General features: G+C 51.7%; 1 protein-coding gene across 10 annotated transcripts in view; it reads left to right on the top strand.

Annotated features, from left to right (window-relative positions):
- The window catches only part of PLEKHA7 (pleckstrin homology domain containing A7), a 262522-nt gene that overhangs the window by 216505 nt on the left and 28297 nt on the right, over nucleotides 1–17720 (top strand). For 8 of the 10 annotated variants that reach the window (XM_060177093.1, XM_060177086.1, XM_060177089.1 and 5 more), the window contains 5 exons: nucleotides 323–845; nucleotides 2395–2484; nucleotides 4794–4847; nucleotides 16729–16797; nucleotides 16939–17019. In XM_060177093.1, coding sequence (XP_060033076.1) covers nucleotides 323–845; nucleotides 2395–2484; nucleotides 4794–4847; nucleotides 16729–16797; nucleotides 16939–17019 — 817 coding nt within the window. The remainder of the gene's footprint in view (nucleotides 1–322; nucleotides 846–2394; nucleotides 2485–4793; nucleotides 4848–16728; nucleotides 16798–16938; nucleotides 17020–17720) is intronic. The other 2 variants (XM_060177087.1, XM_060177090.1) reach the window with 1 other exon arrangement.

Consider the following 17720-nt stretch of genomic DNA (forward strand, 5'->3'; position numbering starts at 1 on the left):
ATCCCCTACACCACCATAAAACTGAGCTGAGTAGTGCTCTGGTTTAAAAAAAAAAAAAAGAAAAAGGCTGCTAGAAGCAGTGGATCATAGTGCTGGCACTGAGCCCCAGCAGTAACCCGGGAGGCAAAAAAAGAAAAAGAAAAAAAAGGAAGGAAGTGCCTGTGTTCTACCTGCTGAGCCACCTTTCAGGCCTCTGTTCTGATGCCCGTTGGGGTTCTTGCGGGGCTCCCTCTCCCGCCTGGCCTCACACATTGGCTCTGCTGCTCTCAAAAACTCACCACACCCTCGCTTGGACTCACCCGTCCTTCCCCTTTCTCCGCAGCCTGCCCCTGGACCAAACCCTTCCTCGCCAGGGCCCCAGCCAGTCTCTGTCCTTCCCAGAAAGCTATCAGACTCTCCCCAAGAGTACCCGGCACCCCTCGGGGAGCTCCTCGCCGCCGCCTCGCAACCTGCCCAGCGACTACAAGTACGCGCAGGACCGAGCCAGCCACCTGAAGATGTCCAGCGAGGAGCGCCGGGCTCACCGCGATGGCACCGTGTGGCAGCTGTACGAGTGGCAGCAGCGCCAGCAGTTCCGGCATGGCAGCCCCACGGCGCCCATCTGCTCCGGCTCCCCGGACTTCACCGACCAGGGCCGCAGCAGGAGCATGCTGGAGGTGCCCCGCTCCATCTCTGTGCCTCCGTCGCCCTCGGACATCCCTCCCCCAGGACCCCCGAGGGCCTTCCCGACCCGGAGGCCACACACGCCAGCAGAAAGGGTCACCGTGATACCGTCGGATCAGAGGAGGAGCGTGGACATCTCGCTGGGGAGTTCGCCCAGGAAGGCACATGGCCACACCGCCAAGGTGAGAGGCTGGAGACCCTGCCAGGCTGCTCCAGGACACCAAGACCCTCACGTGGCTTGAACATGGATTTGATTGGTCTGGGGTGTTAACAGTAGCTGACACTTACTCAAGGTGACGTCCTGAAGTCTCTTCTTTAACTCTTCCAGCAGCCCTCTGAGGACGGTGCTCTGATTGTGTCCCTTTCATAGACTCTGTGGCATCAAGAGAGGCCAGAGAACTTGCTCAGGGTCACATAGCTTGTAAGGCAGAGGGTGTTCAGTCAGTTCTGCTCTGTACAATAACTCCCATTTTAGCTGCCCTAGGGACTTATCTGGTAAGAGCAGTGTGTGTCCTCATTTTATTCTCATTTATTCATTCATTTATTTTAGGGGGCTGGGTGGTGGTGCACCCTGTTAAGTGAACATAGTATGAAGCACAAGGACCTGCACAAGCATCCAGGTCCAAGCCCCCAGCTCCCCACCTGCAGGGAAGAAGCTTCACAAGTGGTTAAGCAGGTCTGCAGCTGTCTCTCTTTCTCCCTCTCTGTCTCCCTTCTTCTCTCAGTTTCTCTCTGTCCTATCCAATAAAATGGGGAAAAAATAGATGCCAGGAGCAGTGGTTTCATTATGCCAGCATTGAGCCCCAGAGATAATCCTGGAGGCAAAAAAAAGCCAACTTTATTTTACTTTTTAACTTTTTTCTTTTTGGCACCAGTGTTGTTGGTGGGGCTCAGTGCCTGCACAATGAATCCACTGCTCCAAGTGACCATTTTTAATTTTTTAAGAAGCTTTTTAAAATTTTTTATTTATTTAGTATTGGTTAGAGACAGAGAAATTGAGAGGGAAGGGGGGATTGAGAGGGAGAGAGAGAGAGAGACACCTGCAGCCCTGCTTCACCACTCATGAAGCTTCCCCCTGTAGGTGGGGACCGGGGGCTTGAACCTGGGTCCTTACTCACTAGTGCGTGTGTGCTTAACTAGGTGTGCCACTGCCTGACCCCCCTTTTTTTCTTTCTGTTTTTTACTTAACAGGACAGAGAGAAATTGAGAGGGGAGTGGGAGAGAGGGGGGCCAGGCAGTGGCGCGCCTGGTTAAGGACATGTGTTCGTATGCACAAGGACTTGGGTTTAAGCCCCGGGCCTCCACCTGCAAGGAAAAGGCTTCACAAATGGCAAAACAGAATTGCAGGTGTTTCTCTCTCTCTCCTTCTCCATCCCCTTCCTTGTCAGTTTCTTTCTTTCCTATCAAGTTAAATTAAATAAGTAAAGTTAAAAATATTAAGAGAAAGAGAGAAAGACATCTGCAGACCTGTTTCACCACTCATGAAGTGGACCCTCTGTAGGTGGGGAACAGAGCGCTCGAACCCGGATCCTTGCACATGGTGATATGTGTTTCCAGCCAGGTGTGCCACAGCACAGCACAGCCCGTGTCCTTATTTTTCAGACCGAGTGTCTGAATCTCGGCTGGGAGACAGGGAGGGTGCGCTATGCTGGGGTGCCCAGCTGCTGAGTGGAAGAGGTTCTGAGTCCGGCCTCTTCGCCTGGCCCTCACTGTGACTTGTGTCCCCACCAGCAGAACTCCTCCCACGTGGACCGGCGCTCCATGCCCTCCATGGGTTACATGACCCACACCGTCAGCGCACCCAGCTTACACGGGAAGTCGGTAAGCACTGCCCCCCACACACACCTGCCCTCCAGGGGAAAGAGGCTCACATCCTGGAAAGGACAAGCTCTTCAGCTCCTGTCCCCCATCCCCCAGCCAGCCAAATAAGTCAGCAGGGTGCCTGTCAGCTCCATTTTGCAGATGGGGAAACTGAGGCTCAGAGAAGTCAAGTGACTTGCTCAGGTTTGTTCACTGAGCCCTGGGGCCTCCCTGGATCAGATAAAGTATTTGGAGGGCGAGAGGAGAATGGGCTCTTCTCTCTGGGATACTGTTTTCTAGTTATCTGCTTTTCTCCCGCTCATGCCTCTCCTTCTCTGTGGTCTTTGCTTTGATGAATTAACTCTAGTCTTCAGGGTTCAGGTCTGGGCAAGATTGCCCTGTTGGTTGCTATTTCCTTAGGGAATAAAAGGGGAAAAAAATTAAAAGCCTATACTTTCCTCAGCACGTTTTCTGCCCATGCTTTTATTTGTCCTAATGACAGAATTAATGCCATAATTGTTTAACGGCATCATGTCAGTGCTCTCTCAGCACTGGGGTGAACAGTAATTAGAGCATTGTGCTCCTGTGGTGGCTAATTTCCTCGTGATGTGTCTGCACACCTGCAGCTCGAGGAGCTCTCGCTGCTTCTCACCCGGTTACGGCAGCACCAGGCCAACCTGGCCAGCGTGCGGAATCTCGCCGTCAGCCACTTACTGCAGCACCAGCTGACCTTCCCCACCTGCCAGGTCAGCGCTGGTGGGCAAGGGGGTGACGTGCTGCCTCGTGTTCTCTTGTGCCCGTGCTCCAGTCTGTATCTGCTGTCTGGCTCTCGCCCTGGTCTCCTGCCTGCCTGTTTGCTTCTGGTCCCTCCTGCCCCTGACCCTGGGGAGGAGGCTGCATGTGTAAGGGACCTGCACTGTGGCTTCCATGGCTATGTGCCGTGACCGTCAGGCTAGTGTGTGTCCATGTCGAGGGGCTATGCTGGCCGCCATCCTTGCTGCCGCCTTGGACAGTCCTTGGGATGCTGAAAGGTGTGTGTCAGCCTGGAGGGAGAAGGCACAGCAACCCCTGTCACCTGGATCGCACCCTGCTGATTAGCAAAGCGCTCTCACTCCCACATCCCGATAACCCGGTAGGTCAGGGGCTGTGCGACCACACTGGCGGCAGTGGGTCCAGAATAGAGGAGGTGGGGCTTGCGCAGGATCCCGCAGCGAGTGGCATCAAACTAGAGCCCAAGTGCAGGGCCTGCCTGGCATGTTGTAAGCCATCCAGGACCTGAAGAGTGCAGGCAGCTCCCTGGGGTGACCAGGCAGTCAGGGCTCTCTCGGGCATCTTGAGCAGCTTAAAGAAGACAGGCTCTGTCTCTATCCAATAAGTAAAAATAATTTTAAAAAGAAAAAGAAAATATCCAAGGGCTGGGCTGCTCGGGAAAAGGGGCAGCGCAGGGGCAGAGGTAACACCTTACAAGCACTAGTGTCCCGAGGGAGGTTCTTCACGCTTTCTCATGCTAAAAAGCACTTCCTGGATGTCTGGAGTTGCTCGTCTGTTTGTGTGCTTTATGCCTTCCATGCAGCTATACAGGCACAGTCTGCCCAGCCGGCTTCTCACTGGGACTGCCCTTCCTAAACCTTCCTGACCACTCCGCCTTACACTTAGCTCCTGTGGCCTTTTCCATGGAAAGCACAAGTTCTAGGAAATCAGAGTCTCTTTGTTCTCTGCTCCTGCTAATGACACTGGAGAAATGGACACCAGGAAAGACGACACATGTATTTAAGTCTGGCCTAGGCTCTTCTGTTTCGGAGCCAAAACTTCTGGTAGCTACTGGTGTACTGGGGAGCTTTCTGGGTGTCACCTGTGTCATCCCTCTGCCTTCATACCACTTGGGGTCATCCTGCTTTGTGCATGTGAAGTGTCCCCTTGCCAAGATTTTGTGGCATCAGTCATAACTTAAGTGATTGGTGGGACCTTTGCTCAGGCATTGTACTTAAGGTCCCTGCCACTGAAGCCACTCTAGTTTGGTCTCAGGATCTCATCGTTGGCCTCAGCTGCTGTTGTCCTGCCCCCTCCCCCAGTAGGATGTGTGTTCTCTCCCCCTCCTCCCTCTTCAGCTGTCCCCCAAGCCAGCAGGTGGACAGGCTGGCTTTCCCCACACTGACCTGCAAGTCCACTGTGCTGCTAGAGGGCTCTGAGCTGCTCTGACACTGGTCTCTGTGTCAGTCCCTTGTTCCCGAAGCTGCAGCGTATAAATAATTTACATGTGAAGCCTTAGTTACGGAAAGCCTCCGTGTTTGTATCTGACTTTCTCTTTCCTCTGTGTGTTTCATTCTAAGGCTGACGACACCTACCTCCAGCTAAAGAAAGACCTGGAGTACCTGGATCTCAAGGTGAGTGGCCCCACTCAGGGTGTCATTGTCATTGGAACCCAAAGCCCAAACTCTTGCAGGTCGTAGTGAGTCTGGCCTCCTCCCACATGAAGACACCTTCCTGCCTGAAGTGGGGGAGTTTTATTTCTTACAGCCTCAAACTCTGGGCTTCCTGAAGCCTCCTATGAACGCTGCTGTCAAGTCTCTGGCATGCAGAGCAGAGGGTGACGAGTGTGGGGGGGGAGGGTTGAGGTCTTGGTGTCCTCCTCCCTTGGGCAGCAATCTTCCTCCAAAGATTAACCAGTCACTTCTTCAGAGTCTCCAGTGAGGTACTGTGTGTTAGGTCTCTTGGTGTCTCTGATGTGTGTTTTTAGTCAGAAGTCATGGGGTGGGGGAGATAATTTTCACAGAGGATGATGTGATTCTGAGGTCCTGGGTCCCAAATCCACTTAGGAGATGAACTTTGTCCCCTGCCTGTGTGAGCTGAAGCTTCAGGCTCAGAACAGCCTCTGGAGCTTGAAGGAGCCTGAGAGAGTTCTCTGTCTGAAAGAGACTAGCTATTGATTTGCTCCCACCGCTCTCTGAAAGCTCCCACTAAGTGAAGAGCATCTCCTGCCTGAGCCATAAAACAGACAGGAGGAGCATGACCTTTTATTAACTTCGGGTGAATATCTGTGAGAGAGCACAAGCCGCTGTCGGGGGCTCGCCTCTCCGCCCCCAGTGCACCTGTCCCGAGATGCTTTCCGCTTGGGGCTTGTCATCAGGTTCATGGAAGCAGGGCTGTGCCTCTAGTCCCGTTGGTAACAAAGGGAGGGGCTGCCCGTGCCGAGACCACGGGTCTGTGGGTGGGTAGGGCCTGCCCAGCTAGCTCTCAGAGCTGTTGCACCTGCTGTGCCCAGGGGAAAGGAGAAAACCAGTGATGTTCCAGCTTCGGGGGATTTCTAGATGGTCTGGTAGGGAAAGAAAATGTCCCCAAATAACACCAAGGTGGTTGCAATGCATGTACAAAGGCTGGCCCTGTCCTCCAAGCTGAATTTGGGAGGGTGCTGACAAGGCTTTGGAAGGAGAGGGCATGCATGCAGAGCCCTGGAGAACCAGGGGCTTGGGAAGATGGAAGTTACAAAGAAATAAGGGTGGGAGCCAAGGAGGACTGAGTGTGGGAGGGGGGGTGGGGGGACCACCCAGTCTCTGCATCTCTGTCTCAGTCTCCGGGAAGGAAGGTGCCGTGAACAGAGCCCCTCAGCCCCCAGCAGGAGCAAAACAAGGAGCGGTCATTCCAAACCATCAAGCCAGCAGACTCCCTGGAGTGGAGTCAGTGCTGAGAGTGGGGGCCATCTTGCCTCAGGATGGGAAGCACCAAACCCATAGCATGGGCTAAACATGCAGCCATGGTGTCCGTGAACCAAAACAGGCTCCTTCCGCCAGCCCACCAGCCCTGTCCTCCACCTGCTCCTGGTGCCACCATGTCCCTGGTCCTTGGCCTCCCCAGCAGCTAGTCACCTCGCCACCCTCTTGCCCCAGAGACAGACAGTGGGCAGAGAAGAACTTGCTAAATACCCATGATGTCCCGAGGCCCCTGCGAGAAGCAGCCTGGGAGACAGGTGCTCAGCGCACCATGCATGCGGGGTTGGGCTGCTGGCGGCAGAGGAAGTTGCTATTCTCACATCCCGCTCACTGGTACAGCTGACCCTCAGATGAGTCCCAGAGGGAAGAGCCGCCTCAGGTGTGCTTATTTCAAGAAGGGAGATTTGGAACTGAGAGAGAGCAGCGGAGGCACAGGCTGGCCGAGCTAAGGCAGCTGTCACGGGGCTTCACTGGGACTGAGCGCTGCAGCTCCTGCAGTAGCCCTGCGAGGGGCAGTGAGGCTCCGAGAGGTAGAGGATTCCCTGGGGCTGCAAGCAGTGGGTGGGGTGCCAGTGTTTGGGTGTATCTCTGTCCAAAGCTTGCTCTTTTCACTCCCCTTGCCTCTTGACCTCTCTGAAAATGTTGCTTCTCTTTCTGGGGCCCAGAGGCACTGTTTTATTATTTCTTTTCCCCTCCAGAGAAATTGAGAGGGGAGGAGGAGATAGAGAGGGAGAGACAAAGATAGACACCTGCAGGCTTGCTTCATCACTTGTGAAGTGTCCCTGCTACAGGTGGGGAGCTGGGGGCTTGAACCCAGATCTTTGTGTGGGTCCTTGTGCTTTGTACTATGTGCGCTTAATCAGGTCTGCCACCATCCAGCCCCCAAAGTACTGTGTTTTTATGGAGCAGAGCCAAGCTCACTACTCAGAATCAAGGTGACAGCTGCATTGCTGAGGCGTCTCACTGGCTAGGAGCCGTGTATGTGCAGAGCACCACTCGTGACCGGACACTTTGGAAGCTGCCGCTGTCCATCTTGGGAACAGCTGTGCGGCTCTAGCTCCTCATGTAGCTGACACTCCAGTTGCCAGAGGCACACGGATAACTGGCTCTTCAGATGAACTGCAACCGGGGACCACTTGGCTCACTCATAGCACACCTGGGAAAGAGGCTGGTTCAGTGCTGTGTGAGCCGTGGACCTGGCATGGCCCCAAAAAGGCTGGCACCCCCTTGGCCTCCTTCCAGGGGACAGGGTGCTCGGTGTGGAGAGACACTGGGCCTGCTCTGCTTAGACCCAGCTTCCCAGATGGGTGTGCCGAGTCAGGACCCAGTGAGAGATGGGCTGGCTTCCAAACAGAGGAGTGGAGGGCCAAGAAGTGTAGTGGGTGGGATGCTTTTGTCTGCAAGTGTCCGGAACCCAAGTCAGCCTGCTGAGTGGCATGGGGCTGTACCAGTTCACATAGTCTAGAGGCTGCATTGCAGGGGCTCAGGTCACCTGCCACTGTCCTGCTTCCCCCGGTGCATAGGCTGCCTCTGTGTAGCTAGAGGAGGCGCCACCTGCAGTCTTGGGTTCACCTCCTTCCTGTCCAGTCACCCTGTGGACTTGGGAAGCATCCCTTAGCTGGGAAGCATGCTGGGCAGGAAACACAGCAACTGCTGAGGGGCTCAGGGAGGCAGGGACTGTTCGTGAGACACTCTGCAAAGCTTTGCAATGTTAGCAAGTGTCCTCTGTGGGCCTAGAGGGGCAGGGAAGACTCAGACAGTAATTAGCAGCCTCATAGGAGAAGAAAGACTTTTCTAGAATGGCCACCTTGGCTCCTGGGGAGCTTCCCATTGCTGGGGTGCAGCCAAAGGCAATGAGCACTGGTGGGAGAAGCAACCAGGCTAGGAAAACTGTAAAGCCGTGGTCCAGGAGGTGGCATGGTGGATAAAGTATTGGACTCTCAAGCGTGAGGTCCCGAGTTTGATCCCCAGCAGCACATGTACCAGAGTGATGTCTGGTTCTTCCTCTCCCTTCTCCTATTTTTCTCATAAATAAATAAATTAATTAATTAATTAAATTAAATTAAATCTTTAAAAGGAAAGGGGGACGAAAGGGAGAGAAGGAAGGAGGAAGGGAATGAACGGTGAAGCCTGGTGGCTCTTTGGATGGTGTGGCATGCCAGACAGCTGGTGCCCAGTCCAGCTTGGGCCCTGTGCCCAGGTCTCTGTGCACACAGTTGAATGGGTCAGCTGGTGCTCAGCCCCCAGAACTGATGGCATTGCCCACCTGCTACTTTGCTGTCCCTCCCTGCAGTGAGCATTCCTGTTGTGCTGCTAAGTGTGCAGGAAAAGCACGCGCGCGCACGCACACACACACGCACACACCCCCCAAAGATGCTCCACATGAACGTTCTTCTGGCTCCTCCTCGGCAGTGCCAGCATGGCAGGGACCGCACATCGAGCCATTGTTTCGGCACTTGGTGTTCGTTAGCTCTTAGTCCTCCCAGAAACTTGGAGCAGTAGGAATCGTCCCTCCCAGAGGTGACTTCTGCAGCTCTGTGGCTGGGAGGGAGGGAGCCCTGGGACTCAGCTCACACCTGCCATGTGCCTTGGTGGCCTCTGCCACCCTGGAGTTATGCCCTGTGCGTTTTATTTTTAGTATCAAAGTTCTGCTCTTCTGACCCTACGTGCTGGCTGGATCTGGAGAGTGGGTGTGATAGCTTGGGTGGGTCTTCTGCAGCTGGCTGGCACCACAGGAAGGCCAGTGTGGTGCCTTTCTAAGATGTCTTCATCCCCAAAGGGAGAGGGACATGTCACCGTGGTTCTGGTTGCCTCCAGTCTCTGAGGGCAGGGCTCTTCTGTTTAGGGTTGGCTCCTTTCTCTCTTTCTCTCTCCCTCTCCCTCTCCCTCTCCCTCTCCCTCTCCCTCTCCCTCTCCCTCTCCCTCCCCCTCTCCCCCTTCCTCTCTCTCTCTCTCTCTCTTCTTTTCCTTTATTGGATTAATGGTTTACAGTCAAAAGTAAAATATAGTAGTTGGTACATGTGTAACATTTCTCAGTTTTATACATAACACTAACCCTCTACCTAGGTTCTCCTCTGCCATCATGTCTAGGACCTGAACAGTCCTCCCCATCACACCCCAGAGTCTTCTACTTTGATGCAATAACTTCCGATTTTTAAAAATTTTATTTATTTATTTCCCCTTTTGTTGCCCTTGCTGTTTTTTCATTGCTGTAGTAGTTTTTATTATTGTTGTTGTTATTGATGTCATCATTGTTGGATAGGACAGAGAGAAATGGAGAGATAAGGGGAAGAAAGAGAGGGGGAGAGAAAGACAGACACCTGTAGGCCTGCTTCACCGCCTGTGAAGTGATACCCCTGCAGGTGGGGAGCCGGGGGCTAGAACTGGGATCCTTTTGTCAGTCCTTGTGCTTTGCGCCACGTGCACTTAACCCACTGCGCTACCGTCTGACTCCCAACTTCTGATTTTTTAAGATTGTTAATTTGGGGTCAGGTGGTGGTGCACCCAATAAAGCACATGTTATAATGTATAAGGACCCGGGTTCAAGAACCTGGTTCCCAACTGCAAGGGGGGAAGCTTTAGCAGCAGCAAAGCAAGGCTACAGGTGTCTCTCCCCCACCCTCTGTCTCCTACTTCTCTCTCAATTTCTGTCACTAGCCAAGATATATTTTAAAAATAGAATATTAAAAAAGAGATTATTTATATTTTATGAACGACATAAGAGAACTGCTCAGCTCTGGCACAAGGCAGTCCCTGGGGTGGAACCTGCAGCCCCTGGACCTCAGTTGTGCTAGTTAGTTCTGAGCTCTATCTAATGGGCTGAACTAGCTCCCTGGCTGCAGGGTCTTCGTCCACAGACAGCTCTGGAAACAAATTCTGAAGTTGTGGTCTGAAATACCACTCACTGAAGCTTAATTAAAGATTGGAATTTGGGCCAAAAGTCAGTTCACCTGGCATCAGAATATGTTTTTACATTTAAAAAAATCTTTAATCTTTCATTTCTTTCCTAGGGGCTGGGGTGGTGGCACACCCACGTGAGTGTGTGGACACATTATTGTGTTCAAGGACCCTGTTTAAGCCCCTGGTCCCAGCCTGCAGGGGGGAAGCAGTGCTATAGGTGTCTCCATCTCCCTTTTTCTGTCTGCCTCTATCTAAATAAATAAATGAAAGAAAAAAAAAAGTAAAATAGAAACCAATGGAGTGGTAGATTCACTTTGCAGGCACTGAGCTCCAGAAATAACCCTGGTGTCAACTCAAAAAGAATCGGTTTAAAAGTTCCCAGATGGTGTCAGTGGCCCAACCAGGTGTCCATCCACCATCTCAGCACATGGCAGCAGTGTTCCCGAGAAGAGCTGGGCCACTAAGGTACATGGTAGGAGGGCATTTATATGATGATGGTTGGTTTTGCAAGAGGCTTTCCTGCCTGAGGCTCAGAAGTACCAGATCCAGTGCTCCCACACCTCCTTAAGCCAGAGCTGAGCAGTGCTCTGGTTTTCCTTTCTTTCTCTCTGTATCTCTCTCATGAAAATAAATGGGGGGGGGGGGCAGGCAGTGGCGCAGCAGGTTAAACTCACGTGGCACAAAGCACAAGGACTGGCAGAAGTACTCCAGTTTGAGCCCCCAGCTTCCCACCTGCAGGGGGTCGCTTCATAAGTGGTGAAGCAGGTCTGCAGGTGTCTTTCTCTCCCCCCTGTGTCTTCCCCTCCTCTCTCAATTTCTCTCTGTTCTGTCCTATTAAAAATAATGGGGAAAATGCCCTCCAGTAGCAATGGATTCATAATGCCAGCACTGAGTCCCCAGCGATAACCCTAGAGGCAAAAATAAAATAAAGTAAAATAAAAATAAAATAAATAATTTTTAGGGACCAGGTGGTGGTGTGCCTCATTGAGTGCACATGTTACACTGTGCAGGGGTCTGGGTTCGAGCCCCTGGTCCCTACCTGCAAGGGGGAAAGCTTTGTGAGTGGTGAAGCAGGGGGCTGCAGATATCTCTCTTTCTTCTCTCTCCCTCTCTGTCTCCCCCTAGTCTCTCGATTTCTGACTGTCTCTATCCAGTAAATAAAGATAATAATAAAAAGAATGTGTCCTCAAAGACAAATGCATACATTTTTAGAGATGGTGTCTAGATGCCAGCCAGCGTAGGTGCCACGTATCACAGCTGATGAGGAGGGCAGCAGCTTCACTTCTGTAAACAGCACCTCTTGCTTTTGGCAGCAGAACCCGGCCTGCACAGCACACACACACACACACACACACACACACACACACACACACACACACACATATACACCTGCACAGCCCACACCTCCTTGAGGTCTCCAAATTCTGCCTCCTTCAAGTGTCTTTGGATGTCTCACCTGTTCCATTTTGTTGTATTTGCTTTTTCTGTCTGTAACAGATAAAATATAATGAACCTTTGATCAACGTGCTATACAAAGTGCTGAAGAAGTCAGCACAGGGCTGTCGGCCCAGGAGAAGCGTAAGATGATCCGATCCGTGTCTCCGAGCGGGGCCATTCCATGCTTCTGCCTCAGTGCTGGCTCCATCACTTGCTTACCCAGGGCTCCCCTGGCCACCCCCAGGCTCCCTGCAAGTCACTTTGGTTTCTCTCCTTTCTGTGATGCTCCCTCCTGAGTTTTGGCTGACGTGCAGGCTGCGCCGCCCATCTGTGACATTCTGTGCCTCCATCTTGTGTGCTGCCACCAGGGTGGGGCTTGCCCAGCTTGCTGCCAGCTTGTGTTGTGTGGTCATTCGTGCTTGTCTGCCTCCGTGGCCAGGGCTGACCTAGACAGGCCCGGCACGGTCTGGATAGTGGGGCATGAGCTTCTTGGGAGGGAGCAGGATTCCTGAAGATTTAGGAGCAGCCAGGGAGATCTCTGACTCCAGGAAGGCCAGGGCTAGAGCTCCTTGTGCTGTTGGCTGGTGACCGCAGACAGTCGGCGAGAATGAAGCAGGTCCCACCCCACTGTGGCCAGTGCAGAAGTAGGACCAGCCTATCCCATTCCAAGGGAGGATACAGGGAGTGTGTGTGTGTGTGGGGGGGGAGGGGGTCTAACTCACCCAGGCCCCCAATGAATGGAGTGTTTGGCATGTGGGGAAGTGGGTGGGATGCCTGGGTGGCCTTCTGATGCAGAGACCCCTTCAGATGGATGAGTACCCACCCACCCTCTGCCTTTCACTTTTTCTAATGGCAGAAGCTCTAGATATAACAGGCTACTTGTAGATATTTCAGTGGCTTTGGGTCTCTGGAATGAAGGCCCCAAAGAGCCTCAGGGTCATGTACACACTACCAGCAGTACCACGAAGCTGGTGGTCTTGACGCACAGGGAGAGAGATCTTAGGACCTGAGCGCAGGTAGCTCACTTCGTTTTGTTACAAAGCAAACACTTCCTGAATCTCCTCAAGGTGCTGTGCCCAGTCAGGATTTGAGGGTTCAGAGGAAATGCATAATGGTCCCCCCATTAGTGGGGCATGGGGCACAGCACCATCATTTGATGTCCTGCGGTCCAGAGTCATTGGAGACACGAGGGAGCATCTCCTTATTAGGACACAACCCCAGTTAGATGACGAAAGAGGAGAAAAACAATGAGTGCATCAGACCCAGACATTTGAATTCCTCGTTCCCAACACCTTAAAAACAGCACTGTGGAAGGGACGAGAAAAAAGTAGCTTAGGAAAGAGAGAGTGATAATATCCTGAAAGGGAGAAACAAACTACATCTACCTAAAATGGCAATGGCAGAGCTTGCTTCTAAGAAATTCTGTGTTGCTGATTCTTACGACTAACTCACACCCCCTGCCTTTTAGAAAGACACGTACTTTGAGAAAGCTTCCCATCCAGGTTAGACAGATTCAGCTTCCTTCGAACTGTTCTCTGATTCAGAATGCCTCTCCCTCCTCCCACCCCGTTGGTATTGGAGAAATGAGACGTCACTCAATTAGATTCCCTGCTTTGCTATTTAAGCCTCAGAAAGTATCGATGGGGGGGGGGAGGCGGGCAGTGGTAGCGCACTGGTTTAGGTGCACATAGTAAAAAGTGCAAGGATCACAGTTCGAGCCTGCGCGGCGGGGGATAGCTTTGCAAGCAGTGAAGCAGGTCTGTAGATAGTATCTCTCTTTCTCTCTCCCGCTATATCTCCCCTCCTCTCTCAATTTCTCTCTGTCCTAACCAATAAAATGCCAAAATGGCCTCCAGGAGCAGTGGATTTGTAGTGCAGGCACCGAGCCCCAGTGATAATCCTCGAGGCGAGGGAATCATCCCCAAAACGTATCTGAATTTGGAAACCATTTGTACTTAGAAATGAGTCAAAACGCTAGTTTCTTAAGTAGGCAAGCTCATTGTCTTAGTGAAGACGCCTGGGAAGTTCAACTTTTTGTGGTTCCCCAGGATTGATTCGAATTATCACGCCCTCACACACCACCACTGCCTGCCGCCCATGCAGGAGTCAGCACAGCCTGCTTGTCTGTGAACTGTTGTGTTGTTGTAGTCTGTGTTCTGTGCTGCATGTATCTGTGTACATACACACAGCCTGCCGTCTGAGGAGCAGAACTTGGCTGGCCTTCTACTTTTCCCAGGCACTGTCCGGCAGCGACTTCTATGTCTTCCCCTTTGACCTGCCTGCAGTGCAGAAGCATTGTAGTAGGGTGCCTCGCCTTGTGGTCAGGGCTGACTATAGATGAGACAGTGCTCTCTGCAGGGACTGGGTGGTGGCTCATTCCATTGCGTGCACGTGCTAGAATGTTCAAGGACCTCGTTTCAAGCCTGCAGTGGGGGTAGCTTCACAAGTGGTGAAGCAAGGCTGCAGGTCTCTCACTTTCTCTCTCTCTCTACCTCCCCCTTCTCTTTCAATTGTCTAGCAAATAAATAAAATTAAAAATAAATAAGGTAGAAAAGATAGGATAGTGATCCTTGCTCTCTGCTGAGGGTGCAAGGGCTGGGCCAGGATGAGTCCTTCTCCCAGGGCATGGAGAGGTCATTCTCTCTTGACCTTGGTCTTTGGAGCTGCTGATGAAGATTTCCAAGGAGAGGGGCAGTGCATGAAGCTTGAGTTTTGAAGGTAGTGTTTGCTAACACAGATCTTCCTTGGCTGGCATTAGGGTTATGCCCCCCCACCCCGTCCTAAGTTGAAAACTGTAGTAACTCAGAAATGGCATTTAATCTCCCTAACCTATCCAGTATGACAGCGTAGCCCACCTTGGATGTGCTCAGAGCGCTCATTAGCCTACAGTTGAGCAGAGATGTCAAACACAAAGCCTAGTTTATAAGAAAGTGGGGATCGTGGATGCACGTGGATGCTTGTGGGTCTGATCAGAGGCAGAAGCACAAACTGTAACCCAACATGCAGGCAGCATGCGGTGTGCTGAGTATCTGTTGTTTCTCTCTTGATAGAGTGGCCAGTAGTTTGGGTTTGACACCCGACATCGGGAAAGGGTATTGTACCTCATGCATCTGGGCTGGGAGAAGATCAGAATTCAAATATCAAAGTGTGGTGTCTAGTGGCAGCATATCACTTTTGTATGATCACAAAATTAGAGAAAGAAACAGTGTAGTTGAACTATACTAATTTGAGGAACATGTCTATTTCTGTTTCTGTCTCACTTATACTCACTAGACCTCCCCGATGAAGCAGTGAGAGGGAGGGTCATCCTTCCAGCAGCTGTCTTTCCATCTACACAGCATACACACCTAGTGCCGCTAGGGTCAGCTCCACCCTTCATTTCCCTGGTCAGGTCTGTAGACTTCCTGCAGCCTCCTGCCTGCACACAGGTGGGCTCTCCTTGACCACGGCATAGCTGTGGGGGTGCATTTGTGAGAGGAAAAACAATCCTCCCTGCATAGCTTTCAGGAAGAAGGAGATTGAAGGGATATGAAACCATGGGCTTAGGAGTAGGGTGAGGCCAGGGAGACCCAGGCAACATGGCTCCTGAGCTGGGGCAAGAAGGAGTGAGAAGATGAGCTTCTACTGGCCCGTAACTTTGGATTGCTTTTGTCCATTACGTGGTAGTTTCCTTTCTTCCGTGGACAGATGACTGCGTAGTGCTTAACAAGTCAAGTTTAGACTCAGTTAGGTAGCAGTCGGCTGAAAATCTTAGGCAGGAACTATCCAGGTTTCTCATTGCTTTGGCTGAATCCTCCTCTGCAATATTGTGGAGTAAGGAAAGCTGACTTTGGGCTAGGCGGTGACACACCTGGTTGAGTGCACACATTACAGTGCACAAGGACCCAGGTTCGAGCCCCCTGGTCCCCACCTGCAGAGAAGAGCTTCATGATTGGTTAAGCAGGGATGCAGGTGTCTCTCTGTCTCTTTCCCTCTCTGTCTCCCCCTCCCCTCTCAAATTTCTCTCTGTCTCTCTCTCTTTTTTTTTTTTTTGCCTCCAGAGTTATCCCTGGGACATTGGGAATCCACTGCTCCTGTGGCCTTTTTTTTTTTTAATCTTTTTTAAAGGATTTATTTATTAATGAGAAAGATAGGAGAGAGAGAAAGAACCAGACATCACTCTGGAACATGTGCTGCTGGGGATTGAACTCAGGACCTCATGCTTGAGAGTCTAGTACCTTAGCCACTGTGCCACCTCCCAGACTACTTTTTTTTTTAACCTGATTGTTTTTTGGATAGAACAGAGAGAAATTGAGAGGAGAGGGGAAGATAGGGAGAGACAGGGTTGGGTGGTGGCATACCTGGTTGAGCTCAATGCTCAAGGACCAGGTTCGAGCCTCTGGTCTCCCCACCTGCAGGGGGAAAGCTTCTCAAGTGGTGAAACAGTGCTGCAGGTGTCTCTCTGTCTCTCCCTATCTCCCCCTTGTGATTTCTGGCTGTCTCTATCCAATAAATATAATAAATATATAATAAATATAATACAAAATGATTTTTAAAAAGAAAGAGAATAAAAGAGGCCTGCAGCCCTGCTTCACCACTTGTGAAGCGGCCCCCTTGCAGGTGGGGAGCTGGGGGCTTAAACATGGGTCCTTGCACTTTGTACTATGTGCACTTAACCTGGTGTGCCACCGCCCGGCCCTCAATTTCTCTCTGTCTGTATCCAATAAGTAAATAAATATAATAAAGCATTATTAATTTTTTAAAAAAGGAAAGCTGATCTTAGAGTGTGGAGTAGCTGACTGAGAGATTTCCTGAAACTAAAATCTAACAGTACTTAGGGATTTTCTTGTTCTTCCTGGGCAGAGGGGACATGGACTTCTGTCACGTGTATTTGACCCCAGGTTCAGTGGCAAATCTTCTAAGATTCATACTGAACTCATTTTGGGAAAACGTTAAGCTGCCATAATTAACGACATGTCATTTGGATGTCTTCATTTCCTTTGAGACACTTACAAGGGCAACCAGGATCTCAAGAAAGGTTTTGGGTTTTTCCCTGACGTGAATTGGGCATGAATGATGAAGCGGGTATTGCCCTAGATGCTGCCCCTGCCCCTGCCCCCAAGAGACTGCTGTGCCCGCCCATTTTCCCTTTAGGAAAGTGGGGCTACCTCTCCCCCCCGCCCTGAGTTCTGATCCCGAACCCCGCAGGGGTTTTAAATCTCTGAAATTGTTCATCTCCCAGATGACAGGCCGGGACCTTCTCAAGGATCGAAGTCTGAAGCCGGTGAAAATCGCCGAGAGCGACACTGACGTGAGTGGGCAGGGGAGTAAGAGGGCTGACCCCTCTGCCGCTCGCTGCCCCCAGGCCCAGGGTGGGAGCTGCAGGCAGGGTTTGGATGGTTCTGTCACCCAGAGCTTCCCAAGGCCCTGTCCAACCTCTCCTTGCCTACAGGTCAAACTGAGCATCTTCTGTGAACAAGATCGGATCCTCCAGGACCTGGAAGACAAGATCCGAGCCCTCAAGGAGAACAAAGTATGCACCCACTCTGCATGGGCTCAGGCTGCATGGAGAGGGGCTTGTCACCACTTTTCCCAGGCATGGGTTAGACTCCCGTGTTAGTACTGAAAAACAGATGTTAGCTTGTCCAAAACAACTCAGGCTTTACAGGTGTTGAGGAGAGGGGCTTCCTACCCGAAGCCAGGGGAAGCCTTGCAGGGAGACTTCAGTCTGCTCTATGACCCGCTTCATTCTTACCTCCTCTCTTTGGAGCCCACGGGAGGTGAACCTGGGAGCAGGAGACTCTACTGGCTTGTCTGTGATGACCCAAGTCCCTGAACACCAGGAAAGGCACTGCCATGGAGAAAGTGGCCCAGGTCATAGCAGGGCAAACACACTTGCTTCCTGAACTTCCTTCCCTCCTGGGATCTGGCTCATGGAGGGAGCTGGTCGGGAGGCCAGGAGCCACCAGTGTTTGGGCTCTTGGATCCTTTGCGTGAATACTTTTCTTTCTGCATTTTCATAAAGCATTCTATTTACAGGCTAGGGGGTTATTACATTTTTAAATTTTTATTATTTTTATTTATTTATTGGATAGAGAGAGCCAGAAATTGAGAGAGAAGGGGGTGATAGAGAGGGAGAGAGAGACAGAGACACCTGCAGCACTGCATCACCACTCACAAAGCTTTCTCCCTGCAGGTGGGGACCAGGGGCTTGAACCCAGGTCCTTGAGCACT

The sequence above is a fragment of the Erinaceus europaeus genome, chromosome 17 (assembly GCF_950295315.1).
Source record: "Erinaceus europaeus chromosome 17, mEriEur2.1, whole genome shotgun sequence".
Taxonomy (NCBI): Eukaryota; Metazoa; Chordata; class Mammalia; order Eulipotyphla; family Erinaceidae; genus Erinaceus; species Erinaceus europaeus.